General features: G+C 42.8%; 1 protein-coding gene across 1 annotated transcript; it reads right to left on the bottom strand.

Moving 5' to 3' along the window:
• Nucleotides 1-6,409: 6,409 nt before the first annotated feature.
• On the bottom strand, nucleotides 6,410-16,316 carry Commd8 (COMM domain containing 8). The gene is made up of 5 exons (XM_036200878.1): nucleotides 16,202-16,316; nucleotides 13,238-13,393; nucleotides 10,257-10,409; nucleotides 8,285-8,440; nucleotides 6,410-7,239 (listed from the first exon to the last, which is right to left on the bottom strand). The coding sequence occupies exons 1-5, from the start codon at nucleotides 16,265-16,267 to the stop codon at nucleotides 7,219-7,221; spliced, it is 552 nt and encodes a 183-aa protein (XP_036056771.1). The 5' UTR covers nucleotides 16,268-16,316; the 3' UTR covers nucleotides 6,410-7,218.
• Nucleotides 16,317-17,810: the final 1,494 nt, after the last annotated feature.

Here is a 17,810-nt window from a genome sequence, read left to right as displayed (position 1 = left end):
AAGGACCTTGAAAGATGTTCTGCAGACATGGGCCCAGACTCCTATACCCAGCAAAACTTTTAATCTCAATAAATGGAGGAAATAAGACATTCCACAATAAAAATCAAGATTAAACAATACCTATCAACAAATCCAGCCCTACAGAAGGTGCTAGAAGGAAAACTTCAATCTAAAGAGATTAACTAGACCCAAGGAAACACAAAGAATAAGTAATCCCAGACCAGAAAAAAAGGGGGGATGGACCAACACAACAACAACAATAAACAGAATAACAGGAATCAACACACACTGCCCACTGATGACTCCTGCTCCAACACAAATGCTGGGAATGATGGCAGCAACTTGTGCTGCTAAAGATGCCAAATGAACAGACACCAGACTTTCATTCTTCCCCAGCACCGCAGACATGCCAAGCCAACACCACAGCACGTAAATCAGCTCCCTTGATTAGCAACTAAAATTCAGTTAAGACTCCTAAAGGCATTCTGCTATACTCATAGATCAGTATCTGACTCGGCCCTCATCAGAACAGCTTTCTCCTGCAGGAGATGGGAACTAATACAGAGACCCATACCTGGACAGTGTGCAGTGAGTGAAAGACCTTGGACCACTCAGTCCTAAATGGCATGTCTTCATCAAACCCCTCCCCTCACAGCTCAGGGAAGTTTGTGGGAGAGGATATGGAAATATGTAAAAGCCAGAGGGGATGGACGAAACCAAAACTGTATCTTCCAGACACGGTAGGACTGATGCACACATGAAGCCAGAGGCTGCGGCAGCACGCGCAGGACTTGCACAGATCCAAACCAGAGGAGGTCCCAGTGCAGAGATGGGGAGGTAGACATGAGCTCCCATCCCCATCAAAAAAGATAACTCCAATTAACAACCACAAGCAATAAAAATTAGTTTCTCCAAGTCTCACTGAGTGTACAAACCATGCTTAAAGGCAAGCCCCATGACCAGCAGTAGATAACCAACTCAAAATGAACTCAAAAGCATTTTGGAAGGTTGTTTTTTTTGGGGGGAGGAGGGGTGTCATTTGCCTTTTTTCTGTCTGTCTGTCTGTCTTTATTCCTTCCTTCCTTCCTTCCTTCCTTCTCTTTCTTTCTTTCTTTCTTTCTTTCACTTTACTGGTTTTGGTTATATATTATGGTTTCTGATTTTGAGTTTTATAGTGTGTGTGCACACGAATGCACACATTCTAGCACTCTTTCTTGGTTTCCTTTTTGTTTTGTTAGTTTGTTTTGTTTTGCCCTTTTTTGTTTTTATTTTTTGTATGTCTGTTTCCTTAGGAGAGAGAGAAAGAAGGCATGGAGCTGGAAGTGTGGAGAGTTGGGGAGGACCGGAGAGGAGATAGAGGGGAAACCATGCACAATCTATTGTATGAAAATCACTTTATTTTCAATTTAAAAAATAAAATAAAATTCAGTTTAGAGGAATCTGGACCATGGGCCAGAACAAAACTACTACTGTCTCCAGTAGCAAAATTCCTGGCAATCATGTGCTTCTGTCCATCCTGCCATTCCATGGGGACCAGCAGGCAGAGAGCCCTTGTTCCTGGTTTCTCCCTGTGAAGGGGAATACCAGCATAAATCCCACATGGCATACTTTGTAAGACTGCCCCAATGACGGGTTTCTGTCTCAGAGAGTGGACAGCCATGATGTGTCTAGATGCCAGGGCCCTGCTGAAAACAAAGGACAACAGACTGTTCCCGCTGCTCCAGGAGTTCACGGTGCAGATGAGATCGATGAAGACCAGTCAGTCACTTCTCACTGTGATGACAGGGAACAGAAGCGTATGTGGCTGATGTTCTGGCTTCTCAGGGCTGTCCAAGATGATCTCTCTTGACTGAGAGTCCTGACAAGACCCAGAATCGTACAGAGGGCTGAGAAGAAACTAGCAAGACAGAGGGGTGGTTTGCCACAGCCCCCAGGGAAACTGCAGTACCGAAGTCAGACAGCAGAGGGAACCAGAATTTGAGCACCCTGACAAAGCCACCAATTCCTCTAACTGGGAATTTGCAAGAACACACACACACACACACACACACACACACACACACACACACACACACAAGGCATTGGCTGTTTCTTCAATAAACCGCTTTATTATATAATCCAACAGCTATGCTCCTATGTACTACCCAGTTATGCTGCCTAGGAATGTTTACAGCAGCTTTATTCACAGCTGTAAAGTTGTTTGTTTGTTTTTGTTTTTGTTTTTTTTTTTTTTTTGAGTGCAGCAAAACATCAGAGATTAAAAGGGAAATGATCAAGCCATGAACAGGTGAGGCGGGAACACCTGTCACTATGTGAAAGCAGCTACTCTGATACCAGGATGCATGATTCCATATGACACTCTGGAAAAGGAAACACCATAGAGAAATAGAAAACTCAGCAGCCGTCAGAAGGTCTTTCTATGGAAGAGGGGCCGGGTGGTGGTGGCGCACGCCTTTAATCCCAGCACTCAGGAGGCAGAGCCAGGTCGATCACTGTGAGTTCGAGGCCAGCCTGGTCTACAGAGCGAGTTCCAGGACAGGCACCAAAACTATACAGAGAAACCCTGTCTCAAAAAACAAAAAAACAAACAAACAAACAAAAAATGGAAGAGGAATGAGCAGGTGAAGACGGGCTTTTCATGGTGTAGAACTACTTACTCTATCTATGTGGCTGTCATAGTCAGAATTTCTATTGCAGCAACGAAACCAAAAAGCAGTTGGGAGGAAAGGGTTTATTTGGCTTACACTTCAGCATTGCTGTTCATCACTGAAGGAAGTCAGGACAGGAACTCACACAGGGCAGGATCCCGGAGGCAGGAGCTGATGCAGAGGCCATGGAGGGGAGCTGCTTACTGGCTTGCTCAACCCACCTTCTTATAGAACCCAGGACCAGCAACCCAGGGATGACCACCCATCATGGCCTGGGCCCTCCCGCATTGATCACTAAATGAGAAAGGGCCTTACAGCTGGACTTCAAGGAGGCATTTCCTCAGCTGAGGCTCCTTTCCTCTGATGACTCTGGCGTGTGTCAAGTTGACACCCAAAACCAGCCTGTACAATGGTGGATATATGCATGAGGCATCAGCCAAAACTGATACAAACATTTAACACAGATGTATACATTATAAAAATCATTTAGCAAGTTGAAGGGTCCCAGGAAACGTTATGGAAGTAAGCCTGGCAGAAATAAACAAAAAAACAAACAAACAAATAAATAAATAACAACAACAATAAAACAATGTCCACCTGTACTAGGAAAGCATGAAATAGCCCCACTGAAGCAGGTGTGTGATGGGGGGGGGGGCATGAAGAGGTGTTGGCATACGTAAGTTTGGAAATCAGTCTGTAAAACTGAAGGTGAAAGTACGCACAGAAGCACATACAGGCCTGAAGGTAAAGAATTCTAATATTCTACACATGTGCAGGGGAATTACACAGTTGGATAAATGGATGGCACTGGCTAGGGGACAGGGTCCTTCTGGAGGGGAACTTTATAGAAAAGGAGAAGCTAAAATGGTCTGTGCAACAATAGAGTTGGACATCGGGATGACGTCACTTAGCTTAATGTAGACACACATATTATATAAAGAAAGCATACAGATTGTGTACTGCACAGGGAAGGATAGACACATATACCCTATGTTCTGGCTGCACTGTGAAAGCCTAAAGGACACAGCTCCCAATATCAATGAGTGCAGTACACCTCACTTGGTTTCAAACATCCATCTTCAATAAAAAAAGATCCCGGGCTCCTTGGAGAGTCAGCTGATTCTGGGATTGGGCAAGAAATATCATACAAAGGCTGGAGAGATGGTCTAGAGGTTAAGAGCACCGGCTCCTCTTCCTGAGGACTGGGCTTCAATTCTCAGCACCCAGATGGCAGCTCACAACTCTCTGTAACTGAGTCCAGGTATCTGACATCTTCTGGTCTCTCTGGGCACCAGGTATGTGTGTGATGACAAGACATACATGCAGGCAAAACACACAGAAAATAAAAATAAATACATCTTTCATTATAAAGAAATGTTATATGAAGAGCCTAGACCTCCTTATGCTGCCATAGAGTAGAGCAATGAATGCCTCCTCAAAGTAAAAAAAAAAAACTAAAAATGCTTCCCCACCACAGAAAAATCCCACCCCACTGATGGAAACGTATCAAAGGAACCCAGGAACCAACCAAAAGAGCCTCCCGTGAGCAAAGCTAAAATAATGTCAGTAATAAAACAATACGGGATTACATCCCAAAGCACAAAAGAGATACCCACAAGTCTGTGGTATAAAAGGCAAAATAATCTGTGAGAAAACAGAAAAAACTGTGAATTCCTCAAGCAGGTAGAGAGGAGCACAGGTCCCCACTGCTCTAGTCCAGGCTGAACACAGTCATGAACACCCAGAGGGAAGAGCCCGGAAAGAGGAAAACGAAAAGTAACCTCACAGTGAGGAAGTCTAACACAGACCTTATCATCCCCAGAGGCTCATAGTCAACAAATCATGGACAAAAATGACACTTTGGCTTTGCAATCTTCTCTCCTGAAACTGGCAACTCCAGTCTAACTATGAGGGGGGAAAAAAAACCATTAAGTTCCTGTAAGGGTCATGTACATTCCTCCACACAATCCAGGTCACAGAACAAGGTCTGGGAACAACAGCAAAGAGAACCTGAAAAGACATACCACATTATTTCAATAGAAATAGCAAGATGAGGGAGGGCAGATAAAATCTTGGGAAATTCAAATAACCTATAAAATCTAGCTAACAAACATTTTAGTTCATCAATTACAAGAGCCCTCTGCCAACATAATCAGTTAAGAGGAGAAACTAGTGACCATACAGCAGTTCTCTGCTGTCCTCTTAACCTTTCTGTGAGTCTAAAGCTGCTCTCTGAAATCAGTACCATCTACAGGAAAGAGAAAAAGATCTTTCAGTGCACAGGAAAGTATCTGAAGGCCTTGCATTTGGAAAGGAACTGTCAAAACACAAAACTAAGAGTTTAAAATAGAGCAATAGATCTGAACAGTGTCCAGGGAGGAGTACAGACAGCAGAAACGTGTCAAGAGATCTAATGGTTGTGGCAGGTCATTAAGTAACTGTGAGCAGCACCATGAGCTGCCGCCACATGCACACCAAAACAGTTGAAATCAGGAAGACTGGCCACATGAGGTACTGGTAAGGTGGATCAGATTGCTCATAAGCTGGTATGAATGGAAAATGGGTAAAAAAAAAAAAAAATCCCTCTGAAAAACTGTGATATCTCAAAAAGATGAGCATGAGCCTACCATATGACCAAGCCATGTCACTCCAAAGACACCATTTGTCCATAATGAGATATGCATGCAGATGGGAATCCATTCTCTGTACTGTAATGGGCAAATTGTGACAGTTATAGACATGATGCTTCTCAACAATAAAAAAGGAACAAAGTAATAGGAATAAAAGTCAAAAGAATGCTAACATCAGGCATGCTGGCTCATACCAGTAACCCTAGCACTTGGAAAACTGAGTCCAGGTGACTGACTGTTATGGGTTCAAGGCCCAGCCTGGTCTACATAGTTGAATTCTAGGCCAGCCTGGGCAACAAACTAAAAAGGATACTGGAAAAAGCCAGATGTAATTCGGTTTGCTGCTTTAGAGACAGACTGATCTCAGTGGTAAAGCATACCACCCTACACCCATCACCAACAGTAGAGAGAAAGAACAAATACTGCATGATCCCGTTTCCACTAATCTGGTGACTGGAGGCACACCAGTGGTGACCTGGAGTGAAGGACCCAGGACAGACACTGAGGACAAGAGAAAGCTGCCATCAGGATCGTGTTCAGTACTTTGACCACAGTGGTGTTTTCATGAGTATCTGTTGGTCAAAACCTATCAAACTGACACTTTAAGTAAGGGCATGAGACAGCATGTCAATCAAACTTCAAGGCAGATGGAACCGGCTGCTGGAACCATGCTGTGGGAGGGGGAGAACACGGTATTCCTTTGTGAAGGGGCTGCACTAGAAGGATTTAACCCAGAGACCACAGGACCAGGCTTCCTGCTGCACAGCTCTTGCAAGCCATCCGTGCTCTGTTCTGACTTCCGGGACTCGCCAAAGAAGAAATCAACACCCACACGGAGCACACCCAAAACTTCTTAATGAGAAAGTAGTACACTGAGGAACGTTCAGTCCCAAGCTCCTTTTCTAGGCACTGTTCTGCCACAGCCTACAGAGCAGCACTCCTTCACAGCCTTGTCTGAGCCTGCTTGCAGCCGTCTGAGGGGATTGGTAGTCATCGCTGCTCTGGACGCTCAGACTGATGCCTGATCAAGCCACAGAACTGCGGGGGCCAGCTAATGCTATACCAACCACTGAGGCATGCAGGGAGTCACTGAGATCAGGCAGCACACAGAGATGAAACCAGACACTTTTATTTGTTCAGAAGGTTTATTTGTAAAGCTAGCTGAGATGAAAAATGGCTTGTATTACAATTAGTTACCATCCAAAAGCTCAAATTCCATATTAAGCATGTATAAAAACCAATTTGTATGTGAGTAACAATATGTACACCACGCCATCAATGACAGCTTGATCTTTTTCTCAGACCACAGTCTCCCGAGGAGGTGGGGATGTGGAGAAATAACAATGTTATTTTCATTTTTTGTAGTTTATGTTTTAGTTCGTAAAATTCATAAATCTCAAATTATTCACACAAATTTTAAATATTTTCTTGTTCATGTCTGATAACAGTCTTTACAACTTAAAACCTTTTCTTTGCAACAGGAAAAGATATGCAACCTCCTGAGTAACATATGCAGCTTATACAGGCTTTAAAGCATTATTTTCCAATATCACAAATTCTATATTCATAATACATGGCTTGCTATTCGAATTCAATCAACAGTCCTGTATGTCTGTGCTTTGTGTGTTTACATTACTCTAGAACCTATTTTTACCTTTCAATGAGGCCTTATCTATAGAGTTCTCAACTACTTAATAAGCGAGACAAAACAATCACTGCGAAAACACAAACTGAGACTTGAGCTTTTCCATCTTTTGTTCTACGCATTTCCTGTCAGCCATACAATTTCCTGTTCGCTAGGGATGCTGACAGACTTTCACCTCTGTAATCTCAGCGCTGCTGCCTGCTCAGCCTGCTGCAGCACCCCCCCTCTGAACAGAGCACTCGATCCGCCGCGGTGAGCAGCGACATCGGATAGTGTTGAAAGTCACCATTTCCAGTCACTTCAACTGCAGGACCACCTTAAAACACAAACAGGGAGAAGCGATATCAGGTTAGACTGGCATGAAGCCGCTCTCTGCTAGATAAACTCCAAAGGTAGACACCAAGAACCACAGGCAAATCACGGCAGGGCCGTAGGGCTCCCGCCTGCCAAGTGCTCGGTCACTCAGCACCTGTACCAGGTTCCACCACACCACACTCACGGACAGCTTCATCCACCAGGCTTCCCTACTGGAGATGAGGGTCAATTGTGAAGGCAAATTAAAATGCGAGCTGTGGAGAATGGGAAGAAGGTGATGATTCTGAGGGCTTAAGAGGACAGGGGCATCCAGAAGACGACAGCAGCCAGGGAGCTGGCCAAGAACAGCTGGGAGCCAAGCGCTGGGACTGGCCCTCTCGAGAACTGCTGCCCACTAGCAAGTCAACACTGACAATGAAAGTCACGCTGACGTCTTCCTCACAGCCACTTCCTGCTGTTAAACACTGATCGCTCACATACTACATACACACTGGGACTGGCTGCTGGCGTTCAGACGCAACTCTGCAAATGTGAGGATCTAGCGCGTGAGTCAGTTCTACCGCATCTCAACTTGATCTTGTCATGACTACAGTTATACTTCATACTCGGAATGTTACAAAAGCAACTGTCTAACACTTGTCCGTCCAAAAAAGACGTTTCCTTTTTAGAATCAAAGTTTGTTTGTTTGTTTTTTTAATTATAGAAACTTGAGAATCAACTAATGTTCAGTCGTGGTTTCAAGGTAAAAATTTCATTTTTTCAGCTTAATGAACACTGAGGGAAAACAAAACACGGTTGTAACAGTACTGTTTTTGTTTCAGGAGTTACAGATAATTAATTCAGAACTTGGTCACTGAACATTGTAAGTTATAATTAACAACATTTAAGGCAGAGGTCAGAACATTCCAACAAAGTATTTTCTGCTCTTGATATCAAGTATCAGTAAGATGAGATACATTAAAATCCCCGCAGGATTCTACTTTTCCTACCCAAGGGTCTGCTGAGGCTTAAGGAGGTAAACTATATGATCCAATTCAAGTACGCACCTTATTAGCGGCCTCCAAGGAAGTGATTAGATTCTGTAGCTCCTCTTTACTCATTTCAATGGAGTGTGGTTTCACCTCACCATTTTCCTTCACATCCAGATGAAGGTTTAAAAGTGGCATCTGTAAAGTGGCGATCTTGTCACTAGAAAGCGCGAGCTGTGGAGGGAGAGAAAGACATCAACGGGAAGGTGGACTCCGCACAGCGAGCATCCAAGTTGGGTAAGAGCACTCAGCCCATCTGCTGGCAAATTCTGGGAAGCAGGAGTGATAAATTAAACACACATTCAAACACCGGGAGGGAAAAGGAGACAGAACAAATACAGGAAGTGGACAGGAAGAAAGGAGCCAGCACTCTGTCCAAAAGCCAGTATCTGGATTAGAGTCTGGCTAAACAAAACATTTCCTTCAGGTTCAAAACCGTGTTATATTATAGAAACTCAGAAGTGCTGAAAGTGTCCAGTACAGCAAGAATCAGAACTGTTAAAGATTCCAAGATGATGTTTCATATATAAAAGACTAAAAATACTCAGAAGAAACTCTTAGAAATTAAGCAACTTAATTCACGATTGGCTATCAAACTGTTGATGAGCATACTATCAAGATACTACCCAAAGGATGTCTAGTCTTCTGAACATAACTACAGTATGCAATTGGCCTTCTTTTCTAGGTTCGTGGTCTCCAGTGTCTCAAAGAAACTTCACAAAACATGATTCTAAATTCCTGGTCATTCTTTTCTGGCAGGGGTCCTATTTGTTTAAATATTTAAGTCTAGCAACCAAAACTAAAGGGATTATTATATTAACACAAAAGGTAGCATAGTTGTGGAACCTTCCCCTGCCATAAAGCACGGCACGTCTCCCAACAAAATGCAATGAAGCCTTATCAGTTAAGCCACAATTTGCTTTAAAAAAAAAAAAAAAATCGGCCGGGCAGTGGTGGCACACGCCTTTAATCCCAGCACTTGGAGGCAGAGCCAGGCGGATCTCTGTGAGTTCGAGGCCAGCCTGGGCTACCAATTGAGTTCCAGGAAAAGGCGCCAAGCTACACCGGGAAACGCTGTCTCGAAAAACCAAAAAAAAAAAAAATCAACTAAATATCCTTCATGAATGATATACTAGCACCTCTCCTGTATCATCCACACTCATTTAAATGTTAAATGTTTATTTCAATAAAAACTTTTATTTAGGTTATCGGTGCTTAATTTGCTTTTTAACATTTGGCTCATGAGTGTAACAGGTATAAAATCATTTCAAATTTTGGCTGTATTGCATACCAACCACACTTGGGGTGTTGCATCAATATAATAAGCATGTTAATAAAATGTTTAAACAAGGCTGAGCCACAAAGAGAACTATGAAGTCCATTTCCTCAGCTAAGACGGCCTTGTCGATGAGTGGTTATTTGCACGGCTAGGAGCCTACCTAACGGTCCACTTTCCAAACTTCTGTCCTCTTAGTCCATCACGACAGCATGGAGCACTTGCTGGATCTAAGGCCATGCTAAACTCACACAGAATGTGTCCGTTCTGTCTACTCGTTGAGAGGAACAGAAAGCTGCTCTGAAGTTGTCCTCGCTCTACTCAGGACCGCCCTCTCACCCGCTCCCACCATGTTTTCAAAACTGTTGCTCTATGACATACACTTTTCTCACAGAAGCAGAATAATGTACCAGTTCTGAAAAAGCCAGAGCATCTAGAAGACTCTTACCGAGGTTATATGCCAAATACACACTTCTCCTAGTCTGATTAATAGGTCCAGGAAAATTCATTATCAGTCCAATGGCACCACACATGCTCTAGTTGCTTAGAATGCTCTTTATGTCCAAGTTAATACAAACCAATAACATATATGAGCTCTGCTTTTACCTTAGAACAAAGTAGTCTTGAAATAACAAATTTTAGATATTTTTATTTCAAAAGACTAAGTATATTTAAATATTACACACAAAAACATATAAATAACTCGATTCTTACCTTTAACTGCCAATCAAAATCCTGTAGCTGCGCACAAGAAATATCAACTATTTCCCCTAACAGGGTCTGTTTGATCTCATTCTTCCTACTCTTCAAGCATTTCACAACAGCTTCTTGATGACATGAATTCAGTTGGTTCAATTGCTGGAGTGTCTGTGAAAACACACACAAATGGTCAGGGAAGTGAAAGGGACCTCCTGCTTCTAATGTGAAACCACGCCCAGCCTCTTCCCACACACTTCTTAAAACAACAGTACAACGAGAAAGAAATACCTCACTGACTACAAAGAGCACAAGGCGAAAATGAGTAACCCAGACAGGTCTTAACAAGTTCCTGCAAACCAGAAGGTAAAGAAAGGGACTAACTGAGCACAAGGCAGCCCTGAAAGCAGGGATTTTATAAGAAACAGGAGGAGATACTCAAGAGAAAAGCTCCAAGTCCTAAGTCTGTGTGTGCCTAACTGCACAGCTTCAAAATACACAATGCAGCAAAATTCTACAGTTCTGTTTTGTTTTTTTTTGTTTGTTTGTTTTTCAAGACAGGGTTTCTCTGTGTAGCCATGACTGTCCCGAACTCATTCTGTAGACCAGGCTGGCCTTGAACTCACAGAGATCCTCCTGTCTCTGCCTCCTGAGTGCTGGGATTAAAGGCGTGTGTCACCACCGCCCATCAAAACCCTATAGTTCTAAAGAGAGAAATGGGTAAGCACATATTCAGAGATCTTAACACAATTTCCAGTTACTGAAAGAAACTCATAGAAAGCATCGATGAAGTTTCTGAACATAAAAATATTAACTGCCACTTAATCCAATGATATGACGTATACAAACCACACCCCAAAACTTCAAAACACACAGCAGTTTCAAAGTATATAGTAAACCACACAATGTGCCATTAAAAGACTGAATTAACAGTCTGTATTACTGACAACTGTGCAATTAAATAAAGGCTAATGAGATAAATTTTTTCGCATTTTAAAAATTAAGTAGTTCCCTTTAATCCTAGCACTTGGGAGGTAGAGGCAGGCAGATCTCTGTGAGTTCAAGGCCAGCCTGGTCTCCAAAGCAGTTCCAGGAAAGGCTCAAAGCTACACAGAGAAACCCTGTCTCAAAAACACAAAAACAAAACAAAACAAAACAAATTAAGTAGCTCAATAAAGTAGCTCAATACCATTAAACAAAGAAAATCAATGGTGCATAAACTCTTCCAAAGGACAGGAAAAGAGGGAAAAACAAAAACCTTCTCAAAGTCACTCCACAAAGAGAATATACCTGAGACCCTGACAAGGGTACCTTAGGGAGGAATTCAAGGGCCAGTGTCACTCAAATAAGAGACCTAAAAACTAGGCAAAATACTGGGTCATCCAAAAAATGCACACATGAAAAAGAGTAATACTTCATGACCAAACTGGATTTATCATAGCAATGCAAGCTTATTTTAACATACAAAAAAAAAAAAAAATCAATGCATTAACAAAGTAAGGGGAAATAATTTTTAAAAAGCTGATGAAATGTCATAGCCATTGGTGAGTAAAAAACAAAGTCAGCAAAGTTGGAAAGAATCTTCTTTAATCTACCAACTGATATCTATAACATCAGGTATATATGCTACTAACAACTAAGAGGTAAGATAGTAATTTTCTCCCTTATTGTTTAAAAAAATATACATATATACATAATACACAGATACATACTTGTGTGTATACAACAAACACACTAAATAAACCAAGAAAAGTATCAGACATAGGGAAGAAGATAAAAGTCCAACAGCTTCTACATCCTAATAAGAAACAACTAAAGAATAAAAGAGTCTAACCAAATACGTGTAAGACTTCTATATTAAAAATTATAAAACAGTGGAGAGAAAGGGAAGCCCATCTAAATCAAGAGCCCTGGCCTATGGTCACAGGCCACGAAGCTAAATATTGCTGCCAATTCTCCCCCAAATAATCTAGAATCAGTGCAATCCACACTAAAACCCAAACTGGTTTTTACAGTTGACAAGCTGATTCTAAAGTGTACACGAAGACAGAAAGAAGCAAGGAGAGCCAAAGCAACCTTGAAAAAACATGATGCTGAAGGTCTTCTTCAGCTGACATCAAGAATTAATGTAGTGTATCTTCAATGCTGTGGTGATTAAAGCAGGGTAGAAACTCTGCCACAGAGACTAATGGAATTCAACAGAGTCCGGAGACAGACCCCACACATGACCACCTGATTTATTACCAAGGCTGAACAGTAGCCTTGTAGGCAAGGACAGTCATTCCAATAGATGGCACTGAGTCAAGGGGACACTGTGCAGAAGAAACTGAGACAGCCCCTGACCCCCACAAAAATATTAATTCAAAACAGATCTGAGAGATTATGGAAGCTAAAACAATCAAGCCTCCACAAGAAAACCCAAGATAGCTTTGTATTTCTTAAATACAACATTGATAACACTCAGCATCAAAAGAAAATACTGAGAACCTGGACTTCATTAACTTCAGAACTTCTGTTCACCAAAAGCCGCACTAAGAGAGTGAAAAGGCAAGGGATGTAATGGATTAGATGAATATAGTCAAAGAAATGCAGATCCAGATTATCATCCAAATCAACAGACAAACATAGAACTCCATTTGTTAAAGTAAACAACACATATAAATGTGTGCAAATAATTCTTGACCAAGTTGTAAGACACACTCCATGAGGTCCAATGTTAACTGTGTAATCAATCCCAGCAACCAGAACAGGAAGGCTGATCTTTAACATCCTGCCTTCTTCTGTACGCTTTAAACGTGTTACAGTGGGAGAAAAAAACAACTAAAAACTACAAAGGCCCCAAAAAATTCAACCCGGACTTCCACTCCCTCCTAACTGGATGTTTCAGTTGTTTATCATGTACTCAGTACTGAAGACCTGTGTTGAACCCTCCCCAAAAGCATCTTCAGAAACTCTGGGCCATGCTTATTAATAGAGAAAGAGATCAGGAGTGAAGTTACCTCTTCATCTGAAAAGTTTTTGCCCACTACAGCTTTGAAGAATGTGGTAACATCTTCCAGAACATGCTTCCATTCGGTTGAATCCCAAATGGTGTGATAATCCTGGTGAGCAGGATAAGCTCGGCCACACATGCCATCAATTATTTTGTGAAGCAGCTAGAGAGAAAAGGGAAATAAAAGTACTTTAAAGTAAATGACAAGACAGATTTCTCTTCCTTGCAGGAACACCAAGGTTGGCACACCGTCCCTTTTATAAAACCAGCTGAGACAGAAAGGTAACTATTTTTAAGATTTATTGTTGGGCTTTTTTTTTTTTTTTTTTTCATTTTTCTTGTTTTGTTTGTTGTTTGGGGGATTTTTTTGTTTTGTTTTTGCTTGTTGTCTGGATTTTGGTTTTGTTGTTGTTGTTTTGAGACAAGATCTCATTTCTGTAGTCCAGGCTGGTCTCAAACTTATTGCAATCCTCCTGCCTCCCAAGCTAAATATCAAAACTTTCCAATATGATGTCTACCATTAGAAACTAAAATAACATTAAAGATACCCTATTGTTTTATTTCCAAAATTCCTGAATAGAAAATAGTACTTTTAAAAGTTTTCCTCCAGGGTCCTAGGGCATCATTTCTAGACCAATGGCCAAACAAAGTACGACTGTCACATCAAAGCCTCCCACGGAGCTCTACTAACTTGACTTTGCTTTGCCTCCACTCACATCCCGACTCCCTCTGTGAAGCTCTGAGAAAGCCCTGACCCCCTTTCCTCCTCTACATCCCCTTCACTCTACACCCCCAGCAACAGAAATCACGTCAACTTACAAAACATGATTGAGACAGCTGGTTGGCATGCCTCCCAGTTCCATTAACTCCCAGTCTTATTTAAATTTTCTGCCGTTCAAGTGAAAGAGGAAAATGTCATCTGTCCACGCGATGTCATAAGAATTACACAGAAGAAACTCAACCATGCTAGGCGCGTACAGAACATCTGAAGACCTTGAGTCTGCCTTGTTATTGTTCTTCATGCTGTTATCACTAATTCCACAATTCAAGCCTCTGACTTAACTCTGATTCTCTCAGTTCTTAATCCACGACAAGGTAAACAGTAACTCTCTGATACTAACACCACACTGATGCGTAACTTCTGACTCACCTTCACACACTGGCTAATGCAGTAAGACAGTATGTTTATGTGGCATAAATACCCAATTCCTCCCAAGTTTTTACACGTATTACATCTTCTCCTATACTGTCCTATGATAAAATAACATCAAGAACTCAAAACTGAAAAAAATTAAAATGCTGCCTTTTGTTTATTCCTATGTATTGAACAGTCCATTGCATTTATTATATAGAATGGAAATACAACAAAAAACACCTTTCAGTGAACCCCTATCTAGGTTCCAAGCACTATTCTGATACTCCCTCCAACTCTGTGAGGTAAGCATTGTGACTGTTCTCATTTTACAAGTGAGGAAATTGTGAGTAAGTAATGCTCTACCATAATGGAGCTCATCTATTACCAAAAAAAGTACGTATATGGATGTGATATGGGAGAGTAGATACAAAAGATGTCCTTAGCAGGGGGAAGGGGCAAGGAAAGGACTCTGTTAAAAGGATGAGCAGCTGGCAGGCATTCCCAGCCACAAGCAATGAGCACACACAGGATTGAAACTAAAACCACAGGTTTGGGAACTGCAGCTACTGAGAGGTATGGAAAGGGTGAAAGGTCACAAGGTTTTTGAAAAGGTGAGTAGAGACCAAATCATGGAGGGCCTGGCATACACCAGAAACGAGCCAAGGCTTTAACATGTGCTCAACTGTCATTCCAGTGTTTACATTATTTTTCCAAGACTTTACCAAGATATTGTGCAAGATGCAGAAAGTGTGAGACTAAGAGATCGTGGGGGACTACAGAGGTAGAGACGTAGAACAGGTAAAGGAGGTTGGGGGGGGGGGGGGGTCCTGAGGACGACTTTCTAGATCCCGTGGCAAGGTAATGAGGGTGGGACCAGCAAAACTAAACAAGGCTAGAGAGGAACCAAACCACAGTAAGAGGAGCTGAGCCCCAAACAAGGGATTCTCCTCCACAGCTGTGGCAGAAGGTGGAGGCCGGGGAAGGAGATGGTTGGCTCCACTCAGAGGTTTAAGGGTCACGGACATTTACAGTAGTTACGTTTTGGCCATCTTTCTAAGGGAGGACAGCAGGTGTAAAAGTTCAGCGACTCGGTCCATACATAAGAGCATGGTCTTTATCTTGACCCTGGCTGGCTGAAAACCTCTGTCTAGCAAATGACTCAAACCTGAGGCTGACATTTCACTGTCCTCATTTGTAAAATCAAATATGTTTACAATGCATTTTTCCTGACAATGGAAAGAGTGAAGTTAAATTTCTTTCATCCTCACCTACACTATCCCCACTACAACCTGCGCAGAGTTTGGGAAGGAGAGCCATAATCATGATTCTTGGCACAGGCAAAGACTGGGCGCCACCACCAAACCCTTTCACAGGCGCCTGGACCCAGGGTATGCTGCAGGGAGAGCCTGGCTGTTCGTCCCTGGTCCCCACAAGCCTGGTTTTGTGCGTGACTTTGTTTTCAGCGGCTGCAGTCACCTCTTGGCCACACTAAAAGAAGTTGGTGGCCAGTTATTTTCTGGTTAGGAGTTGGCTCCAGCAGCCCTCCAGGAGACATGCCCGCCAAGGTCTCACCGCAATCTCTGCACCCAAAGAGTTCACAGGGGACGTTCGGGGCGTCTGACCTCAAAGACTGAATGACCTACTCGCAGATGCAATAGACCAAGGGCTCCGCCACGCCACCACAGCTTCCTAAATGCAAGGAGACCCCACACACCCCGAGGCCCCGGGCACCCCCGGGACGCGCGCAAAGTCCCTGGGCCGCCACTCTGTCCCCAGGGCCCCAGAACTGGATGTCCCGACCCCGCCCTCCCGCAAGCCCTCCCCGTAACCCCTCACCGGGGCGCCCCGCTCCGGAGGCAGCTTCTGCAGCCGCCACAGCGGCGTCCCCTCTTCCGCCTCCATCCCCGAGCACCAAGGACCCCGGTCACATGACAGACCCGGACCATAGGTAAAGCGAGGGCTGGCCCACGTGACTTTCCTGAGGGCGGGGCCGGCGCTGGCTCGCCAAGTCCTTGTGCGCGTGCGCAGAGCCTCCGCCGCGGTTTTCCCAGTAGACCAGAGAGAGCAAGTCTTTCCCGCTGGGGAGAAAGTCTCTCTGCCTTGTGTACTTGCTGTTTGGAAGAGGATTCACCGACCTCAGCTCGGTGGCCACTGTGTTCAGAGACCGATCTCGTCAACTTTCTTCACGCTGCAGCAAGTCATCTAGTGAAGGGTAGCTGCTGCCTGTATTTGAGTGAGCCCAAGTACTTTTTTCCCCAGAGATCCGACAATGTCTTACTAAAGGATTTTGACCTCAAAGGCAAATTAAAGTTAGATTCTTTATCCTACGAAGATGTTAGTTTATTCCCCATTTGCAAACGACAAACGCCATCCAAGGTGGAGCTCATAAAAAGGCAAAGCATAGTTAAATGTGAAAATTCAGGTGAAGGACAAATAATGTCTTAAATATGTCCAAAACACTGCGTGGCATATGATTAAGCTAAAAAGTTGTTTTTTGTTTTTTTTTTTTTTCATCTGAAATTCCTATTTAACTGGGTCAGCTGTGTTTTATCAGGCAATTTAAAAACCCAAGCTAAGTAACAAAAACAATCTGATGTTAAGGAAAATCCGTGTCTACACCCACACATTTAGCACGGGACTAAGCCTGAAACTCATAAAGCCTTTCTGTTAGTCTCCGAATTCTTTCAGCTGTAATTTTAATCTATTGCTAGAAAGTCCATGATAGAGTCAGTCCTGTGGTGCAGAGGCACCATAGCGACTGAACAGAACGGAGGTTTGCGTCGTGGTTTGTAAGGTTGATGTAACAGTGTTGGAAAGTGCTGAGGCACGCTGTGGAAGAAAAAGGAACTATCTGGACTGTAAACTATTCTCAGAAAAACTACTCAGTAGCACTTTCAAAATCAACATCAAATTCCTTTCTTTAGCCTGTGGCCCAGCATTTGGGAGTGGATGGTCTTTGGGGCTTTAGCTATCTCTCACTTAAAACACTTGCTACTTTTCAAATTTTACTATAATACAAAGAGATACTGACAAGTCACATTATTCCAGCTCAAAGATCATTGTTTTGAAGCACCGTGAACAGGGAGTCCCTAGACATCAGTAAGATAAATAGCTGCCTGGAAATCTGTTTAAGTATGCTAATAAATCTGGTGCTGGGCAATGTCACTTATAGAAGTTGAATTTTATACAGTGTAACGTGCGACAAGCGTTTGTTAAGCATGTAGTAAATGACAAACACTTGATTTATTTTGTCTTACTAATCCCCCCTGCATCCTGGTGTGGTCAGTAATTTTCCTATATTAAAGACAAGGATTCAGACTTTGTGGAGGAATTCATGCCTTGCCCAGAGTCACATAGGTAATAGCTGCAGAGTTTAAGTAGAGAGTTAGTGCTAAGCACACCAGTGAATGACTTCCCTGTGGCCATGCAACAACATGTGAGTGAA

This window comes from Onychomys torridus, chromosome 10, assembly GCF_903995425.1.
Source record: "Onychomys torridus chromosome 10, mOncTor1.1, whole genome shotgun sequence".
NCBI lineage: Eukaryota > Metazoa > Chordata > Mammalia > Rodentia > Cricetidae > Onychomys > Onychomys torridus.
This window is presented reverse-complemented; position numbering and strand designations above follow the sequence as displayed.

Bases quoted from the DNA above. Each gene is read 5' to 3' on its own strand.
- Commd8 (XM_036200878.1), bottom strand. From the start codon at position 16,267: ATGGAGGCGGAAGAGGGGACGCCGCTGTGGCGGCTGCAGAAGCTGCCT. The intron at 13,394-16,201 runs GTGAGGGGTTAC...TTTTCTCTCTAG, and splicing joins CTCCGGAGCGGGGCGCCCCG to CTGCTTCACAAAATAATTGA. The intron at 10,410-13,237 runs GTAACTTCACTC...GTGTTTTCACAG, and splicing joins AAAACTTTTCAGATGAAGAG to ACACTCCAGCAATTGAACCA.